This window comes from Hippocampus comes, unplaced genomic scaffold (genome assembly GCF_001891065.2).
Source record: "Hippocampus comes isolate QL1 unplaced genomic scaffold, H_comes_QL1_v1.1 scaffold163, whole genome shotgun sequence".
Lineage (NCBI taxonomy): Eukaryota > Metazoa > Chordata > Actinopteri > Syngnathiformes > Syngnathidae > Hippocampus > Hippocampus comes.
In genome coordinates, this window is record NW_017804752.1 from 63856 (window position 1) to 80917 (window position 17062).

A 17062-nucleotide genomic window follows, 5' to 3' on the forward strand; every position below is an offset into this window, starting at 1 on the left:
ATATAATAACAATAATTATAATAATGGAGAAGGTAGGAACTCATCTGCGAATGTCATGTGGCAAGAGGATAAAACGACGCATAAAGTCAATTTTTTTTGGAAGAGACGTCAAATCATGAGTGTGTGTTTGTGTGTGTGTGTGTGTGTGTGTGTGTGTGTGTGTGTGTGTGTGTGTGTGTGTGTGCGTGTGTGTGTGTGTGAATCATTTTAGGTTAATCAATACAGTATTAGAGAATACAGTACAATGATGTAATGAAATCGCGTTATAACCTCCAATTCGACAGGTGGCAGCCAACCCATCACAAAATAACCGTAGAAGAAGAACGCGAAGCTCCAGCAACGAAGAAGTTATTTTTCCCCCCTTTCTAGTAAAAATCAACATTATTGAAGACTATTTTTACTGTAATCTTATTCCACATCAAATCAGCTTAGTTGCACGCCACGTTAAGGAAGCAATCTTGCATTATTCGGTGCCATTGTATGGTGCCCCATCATCGCGTTTACGGATGAAAATCAGCTAGCAGGATACAGTATTTGTATTCATTGTGTGAAGGATGCCGCTCGGGCTGAAGCCATGTTGCACCGTCTGCAAGACCAACTCGTCGTCCATGTGGAAGAAAGGGAACCAAGGAGATATCTTGTGCAACAATTGTTCGGTGAAGAGCAGCACCAGTCCTGGCGGCGGCGGCGGCGGCAGCGGCCCGTCGGGAGTCTCCACGTCGTCCAGCATTCAGCCCAGCAATGGTGGAGGCAAGCAGGTACAGACTGAGACACATTCGGCCAAATCGAAGTGGAACACAGAAGACAAACTATGCATTTGGATTATCCTCAAATACATACCACTTGGGGCCACACTAGGTATAAGCGTTTTAAATTAACCTGGTTATTTTTTTACAGGTATTGGCAATAATGGCAAATAATTGGAGTCAGGAGCAATTAAAGTGGAAGGAGTAAAGGAAATATGAAAATAATTCTTTTCTGAAGTTGAAGGAACATGGTGACGAATTAAACTAGGGTAGGAGAAAGGAAAGGAGGTCTACAAGGCAAGAAGAAAAAGCAGGTCTGAGGTGGAAGGAGGGGGTGAAAATTAAGGCTGAGTCAAAGAAGGTCAGCGTTAAGGAAGCAAATAAGAAAAAAAATGTTCGGAGGTGGAAAGACAATGAAAACAGGTCTAAGGCGGAAGGAAAGAGGTAAATGAATGGAGGGAAGAAAGCAGATCGGGAAGGAAGGAAGAAATAAGTGGGTATAGGTGGAAGGAAGGTGAGAGGTCCAGATGGACAGAGTAAAAAAACACTACAAGGAAATTAAGCAGTACTAGGTTTTAGTCAAGGAAGTAAGAAGCATTATATCTTTATTAAAAGCATAAGCGTTGTTCATTGCAGGCATAGTCAATTAATGATTGCAGGCATACGCGTTCATCTTTGCAAGCATAATCAATTTATCATTGCAGGCATAAGCTTTCTTCTTTGTGAGCATAATCAATCAATCAATCAATTTCAAAATAACAATCATCACATTAATAATAAGCGAATGTATGATAACTATAATAATCAATCTATCAGAAACAAGAATAAAAGCAGCTGTTTGAGGGAAAGGAGGAGGTTAAGAAGGAAAAGATGCCAGAAACAAAAACTTGTAAGTGTAATCAACTGTAACTGTATTGCCTATGCTAAAGCAGATTTTCAGTTTTTTTATTTCTTTTTGTGCTGTTCAGTCAAAGCAGGAGATCCACAGGCGGTCGGCACGCCTACGGAGCACCAAATACAAAGCCCCTGCTTCCGAGAAGAAAGTGTCCACCAAAGGCAAAGGAAGGAGACACATTTTTAAACTCAAGAATGTAAGACACACATCTATCTGTTGCTTGAATGCGTACTATTTCTCCCCACCTCATAAACCCTCATCTCTGCCTTCTCAGCCAATCAAAGCACCCGAATCAGTCTCCACAATCATCACAGCCGAGTCCGTCTTTTATAAGGTACTCGGATTGATTTTTTTTTTCCCCCACTGTCGCATTGGATTTTTCTAAGCGGTGTGGCGTCACGGCAGGGCGTGTACTACCAGATCGGCGACGTGATCAAAGTGACGGACGAGGAGGACGGGAAGGCGTACTACGCCCAGATACGAGGCTTTGTTCAGGACCAGTACTGCGAGAAGAGCGCCGCGCTCACGTGGCTCATTCCCACGCAGGCCAGCCCCAAAGACCACTTTGATGCCGGCACCTACATTTTGGGTGAGCCAACTACACTCCCCTGTTCAAATTCAAATTTCTTCGTGATCATTTTGCGCACTAAAATCATGACGTGAGATTGACGTGAGATTTTCATACGTGTCATCACCATTCCACACGCACTGCTCCTCTGTCCATGTGGCTTTGGTTTCGAATCATCTTCATGTCCTGAAGGTGAATCTTTTTTTTTTTTGTATTTGTTTTTGTTTTGAGGTCCGGAAGAGGACCTGCCCCGGAAAATGGAGTACCTGGACTTTGTGTGTCATGCGCCGTCAGAGTACTTTAAGTCGCGGAGCACGCCGTTCCCCACCGTCCCCGTGCGTCCGCAGAAAGGTTACATCTGGACGCACATTGGACCCACGCCTGCTCTTGCCGTCAAAGAGTGCGTATAGCACAGTTGCACTTTTAACCAGCAGGGACTTTGATCTATTTGTACAGTTTCTGGTATGTGGTAATTATGTTTATATATGTAAAAAAAAAAAAAAGACAGATTGGGACCACCAATTTGCAAAAAAACTTGTTTTGTTTTATCCAGTCACTAAGCACACTGCTTGTTTCCTTGAACGTCATCAAAAATGTGTCTATCCAACATTTTTCGTGTCTGGACTTTGGGAAATGGCTTGAGCAGATTTTTTTTTTTTTTTTTTTGGCCCCTGTAAGAAAGTTCGAGTCGTTGGAAAGAGTGTCATCCAAGGACTAAATTTTTCCCTCCCGCTTTTGTTTCAAAACAAAGGACTATTCATGCCATACCAGAATGGAGGGAGGGGAGTAATTTAACGCAGGGGCAGGGGACAGTGGGGGGTTCGGGGGTGGGGGCTAATGTTTTTCTTATTACTTTAATTTTGTTTTTCTTCCTTTTTTTTGGAATAAGAAGCTGTGTTCTTAAAAAAGTCATAAATTGAGAATAAAGTCATTTTCTCTCAATATAGATGTTTACTTTTTGGGGTAATAAGCCATTCGATGAAAATAGTTTAATAGTATCAAAGGGAATCTGATTAAATTCTTGCACGCATACAATGTTTTATCGTGAACAAATATATTTTTCTTAGCCATAAGATTATGGATTCATCTTAAAAATACAACTATTCTGGTGACTTTTTTTTCAAAGACCACCTAATATTGATGTAACATTGACTTGTAAAAATGACTCGGTTAAAAAAAAAAAAAGACTATTCACGATGTAAGATGATTTTATTTCGATTCTTGATAAATTTTACAACTCAACTCTAAAATAAACGACTTCAATTTTGAAAGTATACAATATTTTATCTTGATAAAATACAACTTTATTAGCATGAAGTGTGGTGTTATAAAAGTACTCTGGAAATAGTATGATTTCCCCCCGCCCTCCCAAAGGGAAATAATACAATCATACTGTAATGTCGATTACAGATTACGATACAAAAAAAAGTAGAACCTAATAAACTTTATTCTTCTTAAGATAATACATTCTTATAAAAATTGACTTTGTTCATGCAAGATTATCTTCGGGGTGGGACAAGTTTATTTTTTGCAATTTACTTTTTTTTTTTCTCCCCAAAAATTTGACTGCCATGAGGACTTCTTTCTCGGCCATTCGAAGATTCTGCCAAATTAAATGACCAGTGACCTGTGAAAAAGTTTGTCAGCGCAAACAGACCCTGTGACCGGCAAAGGACGAGAGACAGCTGTTGCTATATATAACCCGCACCCCCATCTCACCTACCGCAAGACCTCGTGCCTCGTTACAAGACCTGAACCAAAGCAAAACAAACGGACAGACGGCAGCAACGACAGACTCGTTTGTCAATCGGATGGCCCATCCGAGGTGAGAGCATGAAGTCGCTGCGCTTTCTCTCATCCGAGGCCTTCGTTCATAGCGGCCCGAGTGCCGAGCAGAACCTGGCTTACGTGTCTTTCGACGCATACCCGCACCTCTTCAAGGCCTGCTACTTGCACGAGCGGCCTGAGTTGTTGCGAGCGTTGGTGCGCACCTGGCCGCTGACCGAGCTCCACCTGGGGTCGCTTCTGGGCCGGACGCTCGACTGCCCCGACGACCTCACCTCCCGCACGTGCCACCTATGTCTCAACGCACTTTGCATCGGATTGAAGGTAGCATTTTTTCTTCTTAAAATTCGTGCTATTATATTAGCGCTGTCAGTTTAACGCGTTATCTGCATTAATTTAAAAAAATTTTAATTAACTCGACTAATTTTTTTATCGCGAGATTAATGCGGCACCACGTCACAGCGGCTGTTACGTTGCTCTAAAATAATAAAATGTGCTCCAAGTTTGAATAACTTTCTTTGTGGAAAATGCAAATATTTACTGAAATAACAATTTCAATTTTTGAATAACTGCTCCAAGTGAAAAATCTTCATGTAAAATTGAAAATCGAAATTGTTGTTTGTTTATTATAAAAACAATAAATCGAAATTGTTGTTTATTGTAAAAACAATAAACAAACAATTTCGATTTTCAATTTTACATGAAGATTTTTCACTTGGAGCAGTTATTCAAAAATTGAAATTGTTGTTTCAGTAAATATTTGCATTTTCCACAAAGAAAACGGATCCACGATTCCATGTTGATGAGAGCATTAAAATGGGAAAAATATGAGAAAAACAAATCAAAGGAAATTTAGAATAGATAAAATCTGTGATTAATTACGGCTAATTCTGAGTTAACTATGAAATTATACATTTGATTGCGATTAAATATTTTAATCGTTTGACAGCACTATATTATATACATAATGTTTTTTTTCACATATGTTGTGGTTGTTTTTTTTTTCTTCACAAATGTGGTTTTACAAACAAAACCATTACTCTCTATGCTTTATGTTTGCTTTGACAGTAAACTTGAACTCAGAGTGCCATCAAACAGCAAATTAAGACTTTGTTTTATTGTTTGGAAGAATGATTCATTACATGCCATGCTTGTGAAGTTTACTTACTAATCATTTTTGTATGCAACTCAAGACCAAAAAAAAAAAAAAAAATCTAGGAAATGTTTCGTTCCTCCAAAACCTTTTTTTAGGTCACTCATATGTCAAGACATTACTGTGGTTTGTTTCCAGAAAACCAAATTGTAACTGTTCCCGTTTCCTCCAGGATTACGTGCTGTCCCCGCCCGGCACGTATGCCAAAAGCCTGCGTGTTGTGGACCTGACGTCCTTGAGGGATGTGGAGCGGCAGGCGTGCCCATGCGGGACCACCCTGGGCCGCTGGGCTCGCACCGGGTTGCTAAGCCAACTGTGCTATGAGACGGTGACAGCCATGGAGGGCGGCGACGACGTACCCCCCTCTGTGTTTGGCACCGCCGTGGACGTGCGTCTCAACGGCTTCGTCACGGGCCGTAACTACGAGCTAGTGACGCAGGCCTTGATACTGGCGCGCTACGCGCCCCTCAAGCTACGCTTTGTGACATTCCGCGCCGATTCGTTGGCCCTCAAGCAACTCTTCTACGTCCTGCGACTGGCTCACCCCGAGGCGATGACCAAACTGGAGGTGGTGCACAACGTTCCTCTGGAGACCGTTCACCTGGAGGTGCTCTTCTCCAAGGTGGACTTCCCTAGGCTGAGGTCCCTCACGCTGCCGACGGGGTCACTAGACGTCAGGAGGTTGGGAGCAGACGACCAACAGCTGATGGCCGTCCTTGGGAACCTGATGGCCAAACTCGGCAGCCTGACCGAGCTCTCCATGGGATTCTCCACGCTCACCGGACACCTGAGGAAACTGCTCAGGTGAGACCAGAGTGGGAATCTTGAGAAAATGCCAAATCGACTCATCATCTGCCATTGACAGCTATCGACATCAAAGATTCATTTTTTTACTGGGATGGCCAGTGAATGAGGTGATTTGAGAAAAGAAGTACCGTATTGGCCCGAATATAAGACGGTGTTTTTTGCATTGAAATAAGACTGAAAAAGTGGGGGTCGCCTTATATTCGGGGTCTAGACATTATACCCATTCACGGCGCTAGATGGCGCCAGATATCATTGAAGTGAATGCTGAACTTGACTCCCCAGGCCAAAGTGAACCCCTGTCACGAAGAATAAAAATAAAAATAGCGGTAAGAATGAAAAGAGAAGAAAATAATAGAAGAGACAACAGAAAATGGAGAAACGTAGCGACAATCTGGAGAAAAGTGGGTCGAAAATCGGCCAGGTTAACCGGCAGCTAAGGAGACGTTATGATGTAATTTACATTTCAAAACCAGAAGCCATTCATTTACGAATGTGATTGCACTTTAATTTACATATTTAGAGGTTCAGATATTAAGATTTGAATGAGGCAAAATAACACTCTCAAATATATTATAATCATTTGTTTCAGATGTACTGTAATTATTTTCTGTATAAAAATTAATTTGGTGTTCAAAAAGTCTTTTTTCAACCTTGGGTTTTGAAAAAGAGGGGGTCGTCTTATAATCAGGGCCGTCTTATATTCGGGCCAATACGGTAGTATTTTATTTTGAAAAAACAAAAAAATATCCACAATAAACTTCAGCCCATTTATCAGTAACAGTGAAAGTGAGTGGGATGAATATTTACTTTCCAAGTCACTTTACAGTGTGCGCCCCTAAAATTTCAGATAAGACCCCTGTGCGCTGAGAAAAAAAAAAAAATTATGTTACTCTGCGGAGCCCTGATATATTGGAACGGTTTTCGAGGCATTTGGAAATCAATCCTCTTTTTCTGTGTCGAACCAGCCCCCTACAGAGGCCGCTTGAAAGCTTGGAGCTGGCCAACTGCTGCCTGAGCCGCGTGGACATGACCTACCTAGCCAACAGCCTGCACAGCGAGTACCTGTTGCACTTGGACCTGAGTGGCCACCCCGTTCTGGAAGACTTCCCCGCAGCCTTCATAAAGTTACTGGGCCGCTGCTCGGCCTCACTGGCAAGCCTGGCCCTGGAGGAGTGCAGCGTAGAGGACGCAGCCGCCTTGGCAGACGCGCTGTCCCGCTGCCAGGCGCTGGAGGAGCTCAAACTGCTGGGCAACCCTCTGAGCGGCCCAGGCCTGCGGAGACTGGTGAGCGCGTTGGCGGCAGGATTCCCCAAGCTGCGGTACGTGGAGATTCCCGTTCCTCGCGAATGTTACCCGGAGGACGTCACGTACCCGCTGGATGACACGGCCCTGCTGCATTACGACGGGGCGCTCTTTCGGGAGGTCAGGGAGCAGCTGTTGGGGATCCTAGCAGGAGCGGGCAGAGGGGACGTGGATTTGTGCACCCCGCTCATGGGCGCCTACGATCCAGATCTTTATGAGACCAACAACGAGCTTGGCGTGTCCATGTTGAAGTCTTTTAACAGCGTCATGGGGAACTTCATAGAGACCATCACAGAAGTCAACGACAGGAGGGCACAAAAGAACAATTAACCAGTTGGAGCATTTCGATGCAATGTACATGTTTGTGTTCATGTAGAATTCAGTGACTTGATTTTACTTCTGACTAATAGCTGATCTTCGGGGTAGCCCGTCTCCATACAGCATTAATCTAATAGCACACTTCCCCAAATGATTTTTTGTGTGCTTACTAAACAATAAAAAATAGCACCAAATACTCAAATGGCTTCAACATACGGTGCTTCCTTGACACCAAGATAACACCAGATGGAGCAGAAGCAATAATTTTTTTGAGTAAATAAAGATATCGGTAACAAAAGAAAAAAAACTGCAAATAGAAAAATTGAGGAATATGGGGCAAAACAAAAAAAAGTAGGACTCATATTCCAAAGCATTAGTTTTTTTTCCAAAATCATACATTTGGAGAATAAAATTTACAATAAAGTGTAACATTTTTGTGAAGAAAAGTTATCTATCGAGACATTTTTTTCATACCCCGAAGGATGACTTCTTTCCTAGATTTTTTTTTTTTGTGAGATTAAAGACCCACTGTATAATTTTTTTTCCTTTTCAGCAAACCCTAACTTTCCTTCATATTTTCCCCCAAATCCGAAGAGAATTTGATTTCTGTATGTACGTAATGATTTTACATAATAAAGCTGACTTCAACTGGCCTTGTTTCAAAATGTACATTTTAATGACGATATAGGCTTTGATTTCATTTTAAATACAACACGCAAAGATTAAGTGGCCCGGGTTGCTCGCTTTCATTCATTTCTTCATCCATTCCTCTTTTTCTTTCCTCTCGCGGATGACCTCATCCAGATACGGCATCAGGTAGTGCTCATCCTAAACACACAGAAAAGCAGCGTCAACAAGTTGCCTTTCAGGAAAAAAGAGTGCACCAACACTTTTTCTACCTCCTCGTATTTTGTCCACTGGTCCTTGGGGAGGATCTGGTGCTTCATGGACAGATCCAGAGCTCTCTTGATGCGGAACATGCGGTCATTGTAAACATTCTCCGGGAGTCTCCGCAGGGCCTCCTTTACGTCATTGTCCTCGTATATCGTGTCGTCCCGCATCAAACCTGCCACAGGGGAGTCAAAATTGAGCTTCTCTTCGCTGATTTAGGCTCACATTGCCTTTCCGTGCTTACCAATCTTGTTGAAGCCGCTCAGGTTGTAGTACCATTTGCGTACACTGGACAGAAGCCTGCCTGAAGCCACTGGGGGGGACGGGGAAAGAGCGGAAGGGTTTTAAGTTGGCAGAAGCACACAGTTTAGACTACAATAACTTCACCATGAATGATTATTATTACACTTTAAATGTTTATTATTTGACTACCGTAACTTGACCTTAAATGACATTTTCCCTGTCATTTTAGGCATGTTACGCAGGGTCTCCTCAAGTGGTACACCAAAGAATCAGAACAATCGAAAGGACAATCAAAACGATATTATAATTCCCCACGCTGGCAGATGTTAGCAATTAGCATCAGCTAGCTGAGAGGACAAACAAAATAGAGGACGAACACGAGTCAAATGAGTCCAAAAGCGCGCCATAGGCATATATTTCACAAAAGTCAATGCGAGTGGCAGTCAACACCACGCCGGCTTGCTTAATTCAATTGTGCCAACTTCGGAAGGACATAAGTTTTAAATCATTTCATCGGAAGGGACATTTTTTACCTGGTACCCTCGTCGCCATTTTGAGCTCTACGAAGGGCCGCGGGGCATCGTGGGTAAGGAAAGGTCGGGAAAAGAAGCGCATGCGCAAATGCAGTTTCAAAAAAACGCACATTTTACATTCTGCTTGTTCATAGGTCGACGCATATTGAAGGCTTCGGTCGTAAATATGAACATGGATAATATGACTAAATAAATATACTTTGACTTTTTCCCTGGTAAAAAAAAAAAAAAATCTGGAATGCGATTTAACACACTGCATATATTTTCAGACAAAATGAATGTGAGATGTTATTTGCTTTAAATTCCACCAGTGCAGAATAGATGCAGTACAGTTAGTGTCATGTAAACAGCTGAAAATGTAAACTAGGTCTAAAAAAACTATTAAAATGGATACATCAAGCAGGCACATTTAGAATTCTTTTACATGTGTGATCTCAGTTACTGTAGGCCTTGACTTAAAATGGAAATATTGTGAAAAACTGACTTTTTATATCTATATAGGCGGTGAATGAGTGCTTAGCACATAGGCCTCACAATTCTGAGGTTAGGAGTTCGAAACCAGGCTCCTTCCTACTTATGTAGAATTTGCTTGTTCTCCCCATACTTGTGTGGTTCTCCAGGTACTCCAGTTTGCTCCCACATTCCAAAACCATGCAAGTTACACACATTAAAGATTCAAAATTGTCCTTAAGCTGTGAAGGTGAGTGCATGAATTGCCTGTATGTGCAAAGTGAGTGATTGGCCACCAATAGAGTATGAAACCTGCCTCTCACCCAAATTCAGCTCCGATAGGCAACGTTGCTCAAAAAAAGCCACTTCCACTATAGCAATTATTTTTCTGCAAAACTGTCTTTAATTCCTGATATTTTGACAAACACATACCACAGGCAGGACATCAGGGTGCTGTTTGAAATGCTTTAAATATGTTTAAAATAGTGTGTCTTTCATGATTTCTACTCCTGTTCCTCTTGCTTCTTAGTTTAAAGTGTCTTTTGGAACAAGTAAAAATCTTCCGGCGTGGCCAAAGCCACCTCGGTGCAAAAAATGTCATCCGGAGATGACACCAAGCGCTCCAAGGAAACATAGTTGGCTTGATCTGGGTCATAGTGTGCCCTTCCTAGGTACTGCAGGAACAGGTGCCGCTCTCTTATGCGCAGAAACTTGGCATTAAACACCTGTTGGAGGTTCGACTTAAGAATGAACAAAGATACTTGGATAAACTACAACAATGCAAGTGAAAGTCAATGTACCTGTGGGAACTTGGCCATCAGATGATGTGGCACCTTCATGGTGTTGTGGAGGAAGTTGAATATTTGAGTCAATTTCCGCTTGTTGGTTGTCAGAATTTTGGGAACAGCCAAGACGATGTGTTGGATCTCATTGGCTTTGAAGCCGAGCTCAATTTCGCACACCTGGAATGACAATACACATACATACATTAATACAAACGCAATGTCAAGAACTTATGCTAATGCTCGGTTTTGTTGTATTTTTGTAATTGCATCACCTTTAGATTTTCTTTAACGGGCTCCATACTGCCACACAGCAGTCTAGGCAGACGTGCGACAATTGTACGAGTCTGCATGGGAAAAAAAATATCTCGTGAATATCCACATCTGCGTGGCTGATTTCTAAGAAGACAAACTAATGATGTCTCAGTTTCCTAAAACGATGCCATTTAAGCAGCGGAAATGCTTACGTTGGATGCACTGAGGGCCAGCTGCTGCTGATAGAAACCCAGACGGTTGTCCAGCCTCTTCACGCTGAAGTTGAGAAGGTATGGAGCTCTGGACACCATTGATGCGACCGTCTCTGCCATGAACCTCTTGGACTTGAGATAGTTCACCCTTCAAGAAGAGAACAAGAAAACATGATTAATTCAACACAATAAAAAGCTGACCTTAAAAGAGGTTGTCATAACCACCGACAGCAGTTAGTTGAGTTAATAATCTTCAAATGCTTGTAAAAAAAAAAGTCTGTGTAGATAATAAAGGTTCTTCGGGGTGTCACAGTTAAGACACTGGGACAAATTATTCCAAATATTAATTGATCTTAATGAGAAATCCACTTTAGATGGAAAATTTCCTGTCACCTGGCCTGAAGGTTTTCCAATTCCTCCGTGAGGAAAAACGGGTTGCGTGTGATAATGTAGCCCAGACGAGAGTCGTCCACGCCGATGCCTTTAAGGAAGAGCAGCCTCGGAGCCACATCCGTATGGAAGTCAAGACGGAGCAGCATGGAGCCGACGTTAGGCCTTTGCTCCAGCTTCCACAGGTTCACCCCTGCCAGTAAAACGTAATCATAAACACGACAAAATTATATGACTCGCGCTGTTGTCCATTATTTACCAAGCTCCACTAGTTTTGTGAGCGTCTCCGAATGGTCGACGTAGTTTCTGAGAGAGGCAGACACAGGAGGGATGGGTGAAAAAGGTTTTAGGCTCACAGCCTCTTCGTCACTGATCTCCTCCAGCGCATTCAATCCAGGGGCGGCATCCAGATCTGAAGGCAAAAAAAAAAAAATAAAAAAAAAACCCAGTCACTTCCCTGTCACGATCTTTCCAAATAATATGCCCACATATACGTACCTAACGTTGTGGGGCTTTCATTCAGCAGTACATCTTCCTTAAAGTGTATTAACTTTGTGTCTTCTTTATTTTCCTGATGTTTAACAATCAAATCGCTGTAAAAGCGGATGTGTTGTCGCTGCTGATATTTTGCTTGAGTCCAAGTGACATTTGGAGTTTGGCGAGCCCTCGTGACTTTGCAGCAGTGACGAACTTGAGTGCTGATGGTCAAAGCCGCAGTCTTGAGGGGAGGCAGAAGTCTGTGTTTGATTCGGAGGTGCCTACAGGAAAATGCCATTTTGCTTCCGCTAAACAAATGGCGAGGGGTTAGTTAGTAAGTTTTATACAAGCCCACAAACTTGTAGCTTTTGCATTTTAGCAATGTATAATAATACATACTCGCACTTTCTTCATATAACGCTGAACCTTATCTTTTATGGTGTAATGTACCTTGTTTCCTGTGTACTACAGCATGAGGAACTGTGCTATTGTAAACGATGCTAGCTAGAGCCAAATCATGCTAATGCTAATTAACATTTTCATCGAGACACCGCAGAAAACACATTTTACTCACAGTTTAAAATTTCTGCTTCATAGACGCAACACACAACAATGTAAAATGTTACTTTTTATGTATGGAACTACGCGCATGAGGAAATGCGTCACCATAATGGATGTACCACTTCCCCAAACAGGGTACAACTGCAAGTTTATAGTTTCTTAACACTGGTTTGGTAATATTTTAAAAATTATAATCATTCTAAAAAATAAGCTACTGTTTACAAATTTTTCGTCAGTCTACGCGTTGTTAATGTTGTACATTTACTAATTATACATTACTTATAGTACGATTGAACCCACCCCTTTTTCCTTGTTCGACGGTTAAGTCCAACCTCATTCGGCTCATTCTTTCCACTGTATTTGTTTGCTTAATTGTACGGGCATTTTGTTTTATTGATGCATTATGCTAAATGCAACCAATCCCAACAATGAACTATGTTTTATCGTAGTTTATAAATTGAAAAAATTGATGGTTTTGTCTTTCTTATACAGGTACTGAAGTTTTTCCACCGATTGCACGTTTACATTTTACCAGTCTTATTTCATTAAATTATTTGTTATAATTGATTTCTTTATTTTTCCACACACGTGCAGTGCTTGTATTTTGTACAAAGATTTTGTTTTGGGAAGCAAGCAGAGGGCATTATCAATAGTAAACGGTTAACTACATTTCCCCGAATCCCTTGGGGCATTAGCCGCCGTGCTGGATGACAGCTATCCGGCGCCGAAACACCGACAGGACACACTCTCCAACGCAAGAGCCATGGCGGCCACGGGTGGAGGGAAAATCAGAAGTCGGAGATATCACGTCGTCTCCAAACCTTACGCCAAGAGCAAGCAGGTAAAGCCCCTCCGGGTCTACGTCTGGAGCCCCCGAGACGAGCGAACAGCGACGACGACGAGGCCAGCGGGCTTTCTTGCATGTGTTTTTGTTTGAAGTTCGGGGGTAGACATTTTGCGGCCTACTCGTGGCCTCCACGCGCTTCTTAGCGTGTTAGCGGAGGCTAAGCCATTAGCGCCGCTCCTTGAGTAGCTTTGCGGCGTTCACCAACGCACTTGTTGGACAGCTGCCGTGTCAGCACGTCGATTTGTCCCGAGTGGATGAAGTCACCCGGCCGCGGGGCTGTGCGACGACACCCGCGTCAGTGGGGCCAATTGAGTCGTTAGCGGCCCAAAAAAAATGTCCCGACCGTGCTAGCCAGGCTAACAGCCGGCCGCCAGGCGCATTGTTGTATTGGCCTCGCTCCCCCGAGGGGGGGGTGGTTTACGTATTCCTGTTGGTCAATTGATTTAATTTAGTCTTTCGAAATCGCCATGGGGACTTGTTAGGGAAGTGTGTCGTTGGTGGTTTGGTGTTGATTTTGTGTTACTTGCGCGGCTGGGCTGGGGGGTGGCTAAAGTTAGCCGGGCTCAATTGCGCAGGAAGCTGTTAAAGAACCCCACATGGTTGCATTACCTGCCGCCTTAAATGTTCTCTTCGACTCCTCACATAACCGCGCTTTCGTCATCCCGAAGGCCCCGTTCTCTTCCCCGTCTGTTGTAGCGTGAAAGTAATTCCCGGTATAGAATTTAGTTGGCGCTTTATTTACGATCAATCAGCTGATTAGCCTGCAGGCTAACATCTAGCACAGTGTGTGTCATGGCATTGATTGATTTTATTAATATTGGTATTTTTTTAAGAATTCCCACAGCTAACGCCACTTAGTATCCCAAACTCTTATGAGATTCATTTGTTTACACTCTCCAGGTACACGTGGATCATCTAGTGACATCCAGTAAAAATTAGGGTGCAAGAGCAATTCTGATATTCCTGTAACAATATTGTTTTGGAGCCAAAGCGTGTCAAAAAGTCTGGTTGGAATGACGACTTCAACCTGTGTGCAAGGCACCAAAAGTTTGAAAATCAGGTGATGTGTAGGAATTGTGTGTGTGTGTGTGTGTGTGTGTGTGTGTGTTTTGGGGGGTGGGTGCCTTTTTGGTGTGACATTGCCGCCAGAAAATCTGGTCAAAAATTCCTTCAAATTTAAACAGTGTAACGTGATCGTTTCTCAAAATATCTCTGTTACCCTGCTACAAAAGACTTATCACTTACCCTAAAAACTCAGAAAATTATTTGTGAGAATGTTAGTAAGAATAGTTTGTCGTCTATTTACCAACGCATAAGAAAACAATAACTGCATTTAGGCTGACAATTAGCAGGATCTGTGTCAAGTTATTTAAGTTATTGATTGAGTTCAGACTGTATTTAAATAATCAACTGAAATGTATTGCATGTAAACATGAAATACAAATTGGACCAGCATTAATGTTGAAACCAAACTTGACTTCAAGATTAGGAGCTTTTTTCTTGTACAAAGTAAGTAAATAATGGAGCGATCGTTTCGCCTGTGTGTTTATGCCTGCACTTGCGATAACGGGTCGATCGCAGGTGGACGAACCACCTGCGATCGACCCTTGTAAAGTAGATATTCGGTCAAAAAAAAATTGGGAACCCCCTGCTGTACAGAAATGAGGCGCGGAGACTGTTGTCATTGGTCTACAGTCCCTTAGTCAATCAGGATGCAGAACACAATGCACACTAAATACATGGGAAACCTGCACTATAAAAAAACTGTCAATGAAACAGCAAAACCGTGAAAGGTGAACCGCGTTATAGCGAGGGCTCACTGTCCTCCAAAATGCCATCAAGACTCCAGAGGGTTCATTCCTGTTGATGGGCACACAGGTTAAAGTTCATATTTGCACACGGGTTAAAGTTCATATAGGCCTGACACATTCATCTGGCAAGTAAGCAGAGGGTGAACTTTCAGAGGTGGTGACAAAATCGACACCTTTTGGACAGAGCGCAGCGCACTGTGTTTGACTGTTTTATTACTATTACAGTGTGCGCGTTTATGCAGCGGAGGGTCATCCCAAAATGTGATTGTTCATCACAAGGGAGAAAAATATCGGCTTTTCCAGGCGTCTTGCGTGGGGCCTCGTTTGCTGGTTGCCTCGTGAAGCGTGCACACAGTGACTGACCCACTTCCATTCTTACTACACTTGAGGAATTGCTTCTCCTGGAAAACAAAGCACTGCAGCTGGTCGTCATATTCAGGCTGTAACTCTAAATTCAAATAGTCTTTCTTCTCATGGAATGTAGAGAAATATTCTATTTCTGTCATGCTGACTTTGCACTTCAGAAAGAGGAAGGGTGTGTGTGTGTGTGTGTGTGTGTGTGTGTGTGTGTGTGTGTGTGTGTGTGTGTGTGTTCGTCCACCGATCTGCGTGAACAGCAATTTGTTGCGTGAATGTTCGCAGCTGCAAAAACAACAAAAAAAAAACATTTTGTTACCCTTTTCCCACTGAAACTAGTGGATAGTTGTGATCCGTGGCCACAGGCAACCAATTGGCATATTGTCCCTTTCCCATTGATCAACAGAAGGCGATTCTGCGCCCCCCCCCCTTCCACCACTTTGCGTCTGGTTACGTCACCACGCTGTGATTGCGTAGATGACAGTGCGACAGACTTCTTGGTGGTAAACAAAGCAACATGGAAGCGAGTGTTCTTTCTTTTATCATGCTTTTTACCGTCCTCAAAGTGGTCGAAAAGCAGCGGAGGATCAACTCTTTGCTACTACTGAGACGACGTGAATTTTTATATACGAGGCCGATCGACACTGGTCAGTGAGCCTTTCCCACTGCCCAAAAATGCGTGTTTACCCGTGGTTTCGCGGCAGTAGGAAAGGGGTATGTGAGTGACAGTTGCACAAGGTAATACATAAAACAAAGGCTGCAGAGAAAGAACATTTTCAGAATCAATTATTCCACAGATTAATGGGATAAAAAATGAATTTTGCTCCAATAAACAACAAAATGTGCCCTGTGAGTTGCAGCTATTATTGTATCGTCGACTTGGGCTCGCCGTGCGTACGTTCCACAATAATATATGTGACATTGAGCATGCATGGATTGAAAAGGGCGGGGCTTGGGCTGGTGGGTGATGTGGGAGGCAGCGATTGAGAGTTTGAGTTAGTTGTTGTGAGCTCAGGTTAGCGGCCCCCTGCTCACTGAAACGTGAACATCAATTTTCTTTGGGGAAATCCGCCAGCTTCATGCTAACGCACATTGCGGAACACCACCGACGGATTAATAAAACTAGACGCCATGTTGTGGTACTCAAACTTTCTAACAACTTATATCTGAAGACCAATTAATTGTTTTTCTTTTGAGCTGCCAAAACACCTGCATGTGAGAAACCCTGCAAAACATTCTGCTTACAAGAAAACAATATCCCTTTACCAATAAATGTTTGTTTTTGTTTTTAATTGATTCCCCCCCTCCCCCCCAATCACTAGCCGTCAGGCCTCATCAGCCGAGTGACCGACACGGTCAAGAGCATCGTTCCCTCCTGGCTGCAGAACTACTTCAAGAACGGGGAAGCTCCAGAAGGTGAAGCAGGAGGTGGTGGGGGGGAAGGAGAAGGAGGCGGAGAAGCGGCTGATGTGACGGAGAACTGCCTGCTGCCTACCCCCAACGGCGGCAGAGAGGGGCCCCGCTCTCTTGATGGATGTCACTCACCTGAGCCGAGTACCAGTCACACGGGTTAGTTTTTATTCTCCTCATGTTAAAAAAAAAATATATATATGTATATATGTGTGTGTGTGTGTGTGTGTGTGTGTGAATATGTGTATATATATATATATATATATATA

At 42.9% G+C, this 17062-nt stretch overlaps 5 protein-coding genes across 6 annotated transcripts in view; 3 read left to right on the plus strand and 2 right to left on the minus strand.

The window, feature by feature from the left end:
* The first annotated feature begins 292 nt into the window (after window positions 1-292).
* gatad1 (GATA zinc finger domain containing 1) lies at window positions 293-2712 on the plus strand. The gene is made up of 5 exons (XM_019870590.1): window positions 293-758; window positions 1715-1837; window positions 1916-1975; window positions 2047-2230; window positions 2441-2712. The coding sequence occupies exons 1-5, from the start codon at window positions 555-557 to the stop codon at window positions 2617-2619; spliced, it is 750 nt and encodes a 249-aa protein (XP_019726149.1). The 5' UTR covers window positions 293-554; the 3' UTR covers window positions 2620-2712.
* Window positions 2713-3919: 1207 nt separating this feature from the next.
* On the plus strand, window positions 3920-8085 carry lrrc14b (leucine rich repeat containing 14B). Its single transcript, XM_019875575.1, has 3 exons — window positions 3920-4318; window positions 5320-5951; window positions 6920-8085. The coding sequence occupies exons 1-3, from the start codon at window positions 4043-4045 to the stop codon at window positions 7584-7586; spliced, it is 1575 nt and encodes a 524-aa protein (XP_019731134.1). The 5' UTR covers window positions 3920-4042; the 3' UTR covers window positions 7587-8085.
* A 142-nt stretch (window positions 8086-8227) lies between these two features.
* uqcrb (ubiquinol-cytochrome c reductase binding protein) lies at window positions 8228-9337 on the minus strand. Its single transcript, XM_019875689.1, has 4 exons — window positions 9242-9337; window positions 8710-8778; window positions 8474-8640; window positions 8228-8402 (listed from the first exon to the last, which is right to left on the minus strand). Exons 1-4 carry the CDS (start codon window positions 9321-9323, stop codon window positions 8325-8327), a joined length of 396 nt encoding a protein of 131 aa, XP_019731248.1. The 5' UTR covers window positions 9324-9337; the 3' UTR covers window positions 8228-8324.
* A 734-nt stretch (window positions 9338-10071) lies between these two features.
* mterf3 (mitochondrial transcription termination factor 3) lies at window positions 10072-12511 on the minus strand. 2 transcript variants are annotated; one of them, XM_019870723.1, is made up of 8 exons: window positions 12382-12511; window positions 11829-12115; window positions 11590-11742; window positions 11334-11523; window positions 10941-11088; window positions 10749-10820; window positions 10492-10653; window positions 10072-10416 (listed from the first exon to the last, which is right to left on the minus strand). In XM_019870723.1, the coding sequence occupies exons 2-8, from the start codon at window positions 12103-12105 to the stop codon at window positions 10222-10224; spliced, it is 1197 nt and encodes a 398-aa protein (XP_019726282.1). In that variant the 5' UTR covers window positions 12106-12115; window positions 12382-12511; the 3' UTR covers window positions 10072-10221. The 2 variants fall into 2 exon arrangements, with proteins under 2 accessions (XP_019726282.1, XP_019726364.1); XM_019870805.1 differs by lacking the exon at window positions 12382-12511 and adding an exon at window positions 12207-12330.
* A 492-nt stretch (window positions 12512-13003) lies between these two features.
* nup153 (nucleoporin 153) overlaps window positions 13004-17062 on the plus strand; it is a 14941-nt gene continuing 10882 nt past the window's right edge. The window contains exons 1-2 of the mRNA XM_019872556.1: window positions 13004-13209; window positions 16706-16952. Coding sequence (XP_019728115.1) covers window positions 13132-13209; window positions 16706-16952 — 325 coding nt within the window. The 5' untranslated portion in view covers window positions 13004-13131. The remainder of the gene's footprint in view (window positions 13210-16705; window positions 16953-17062) is intronic.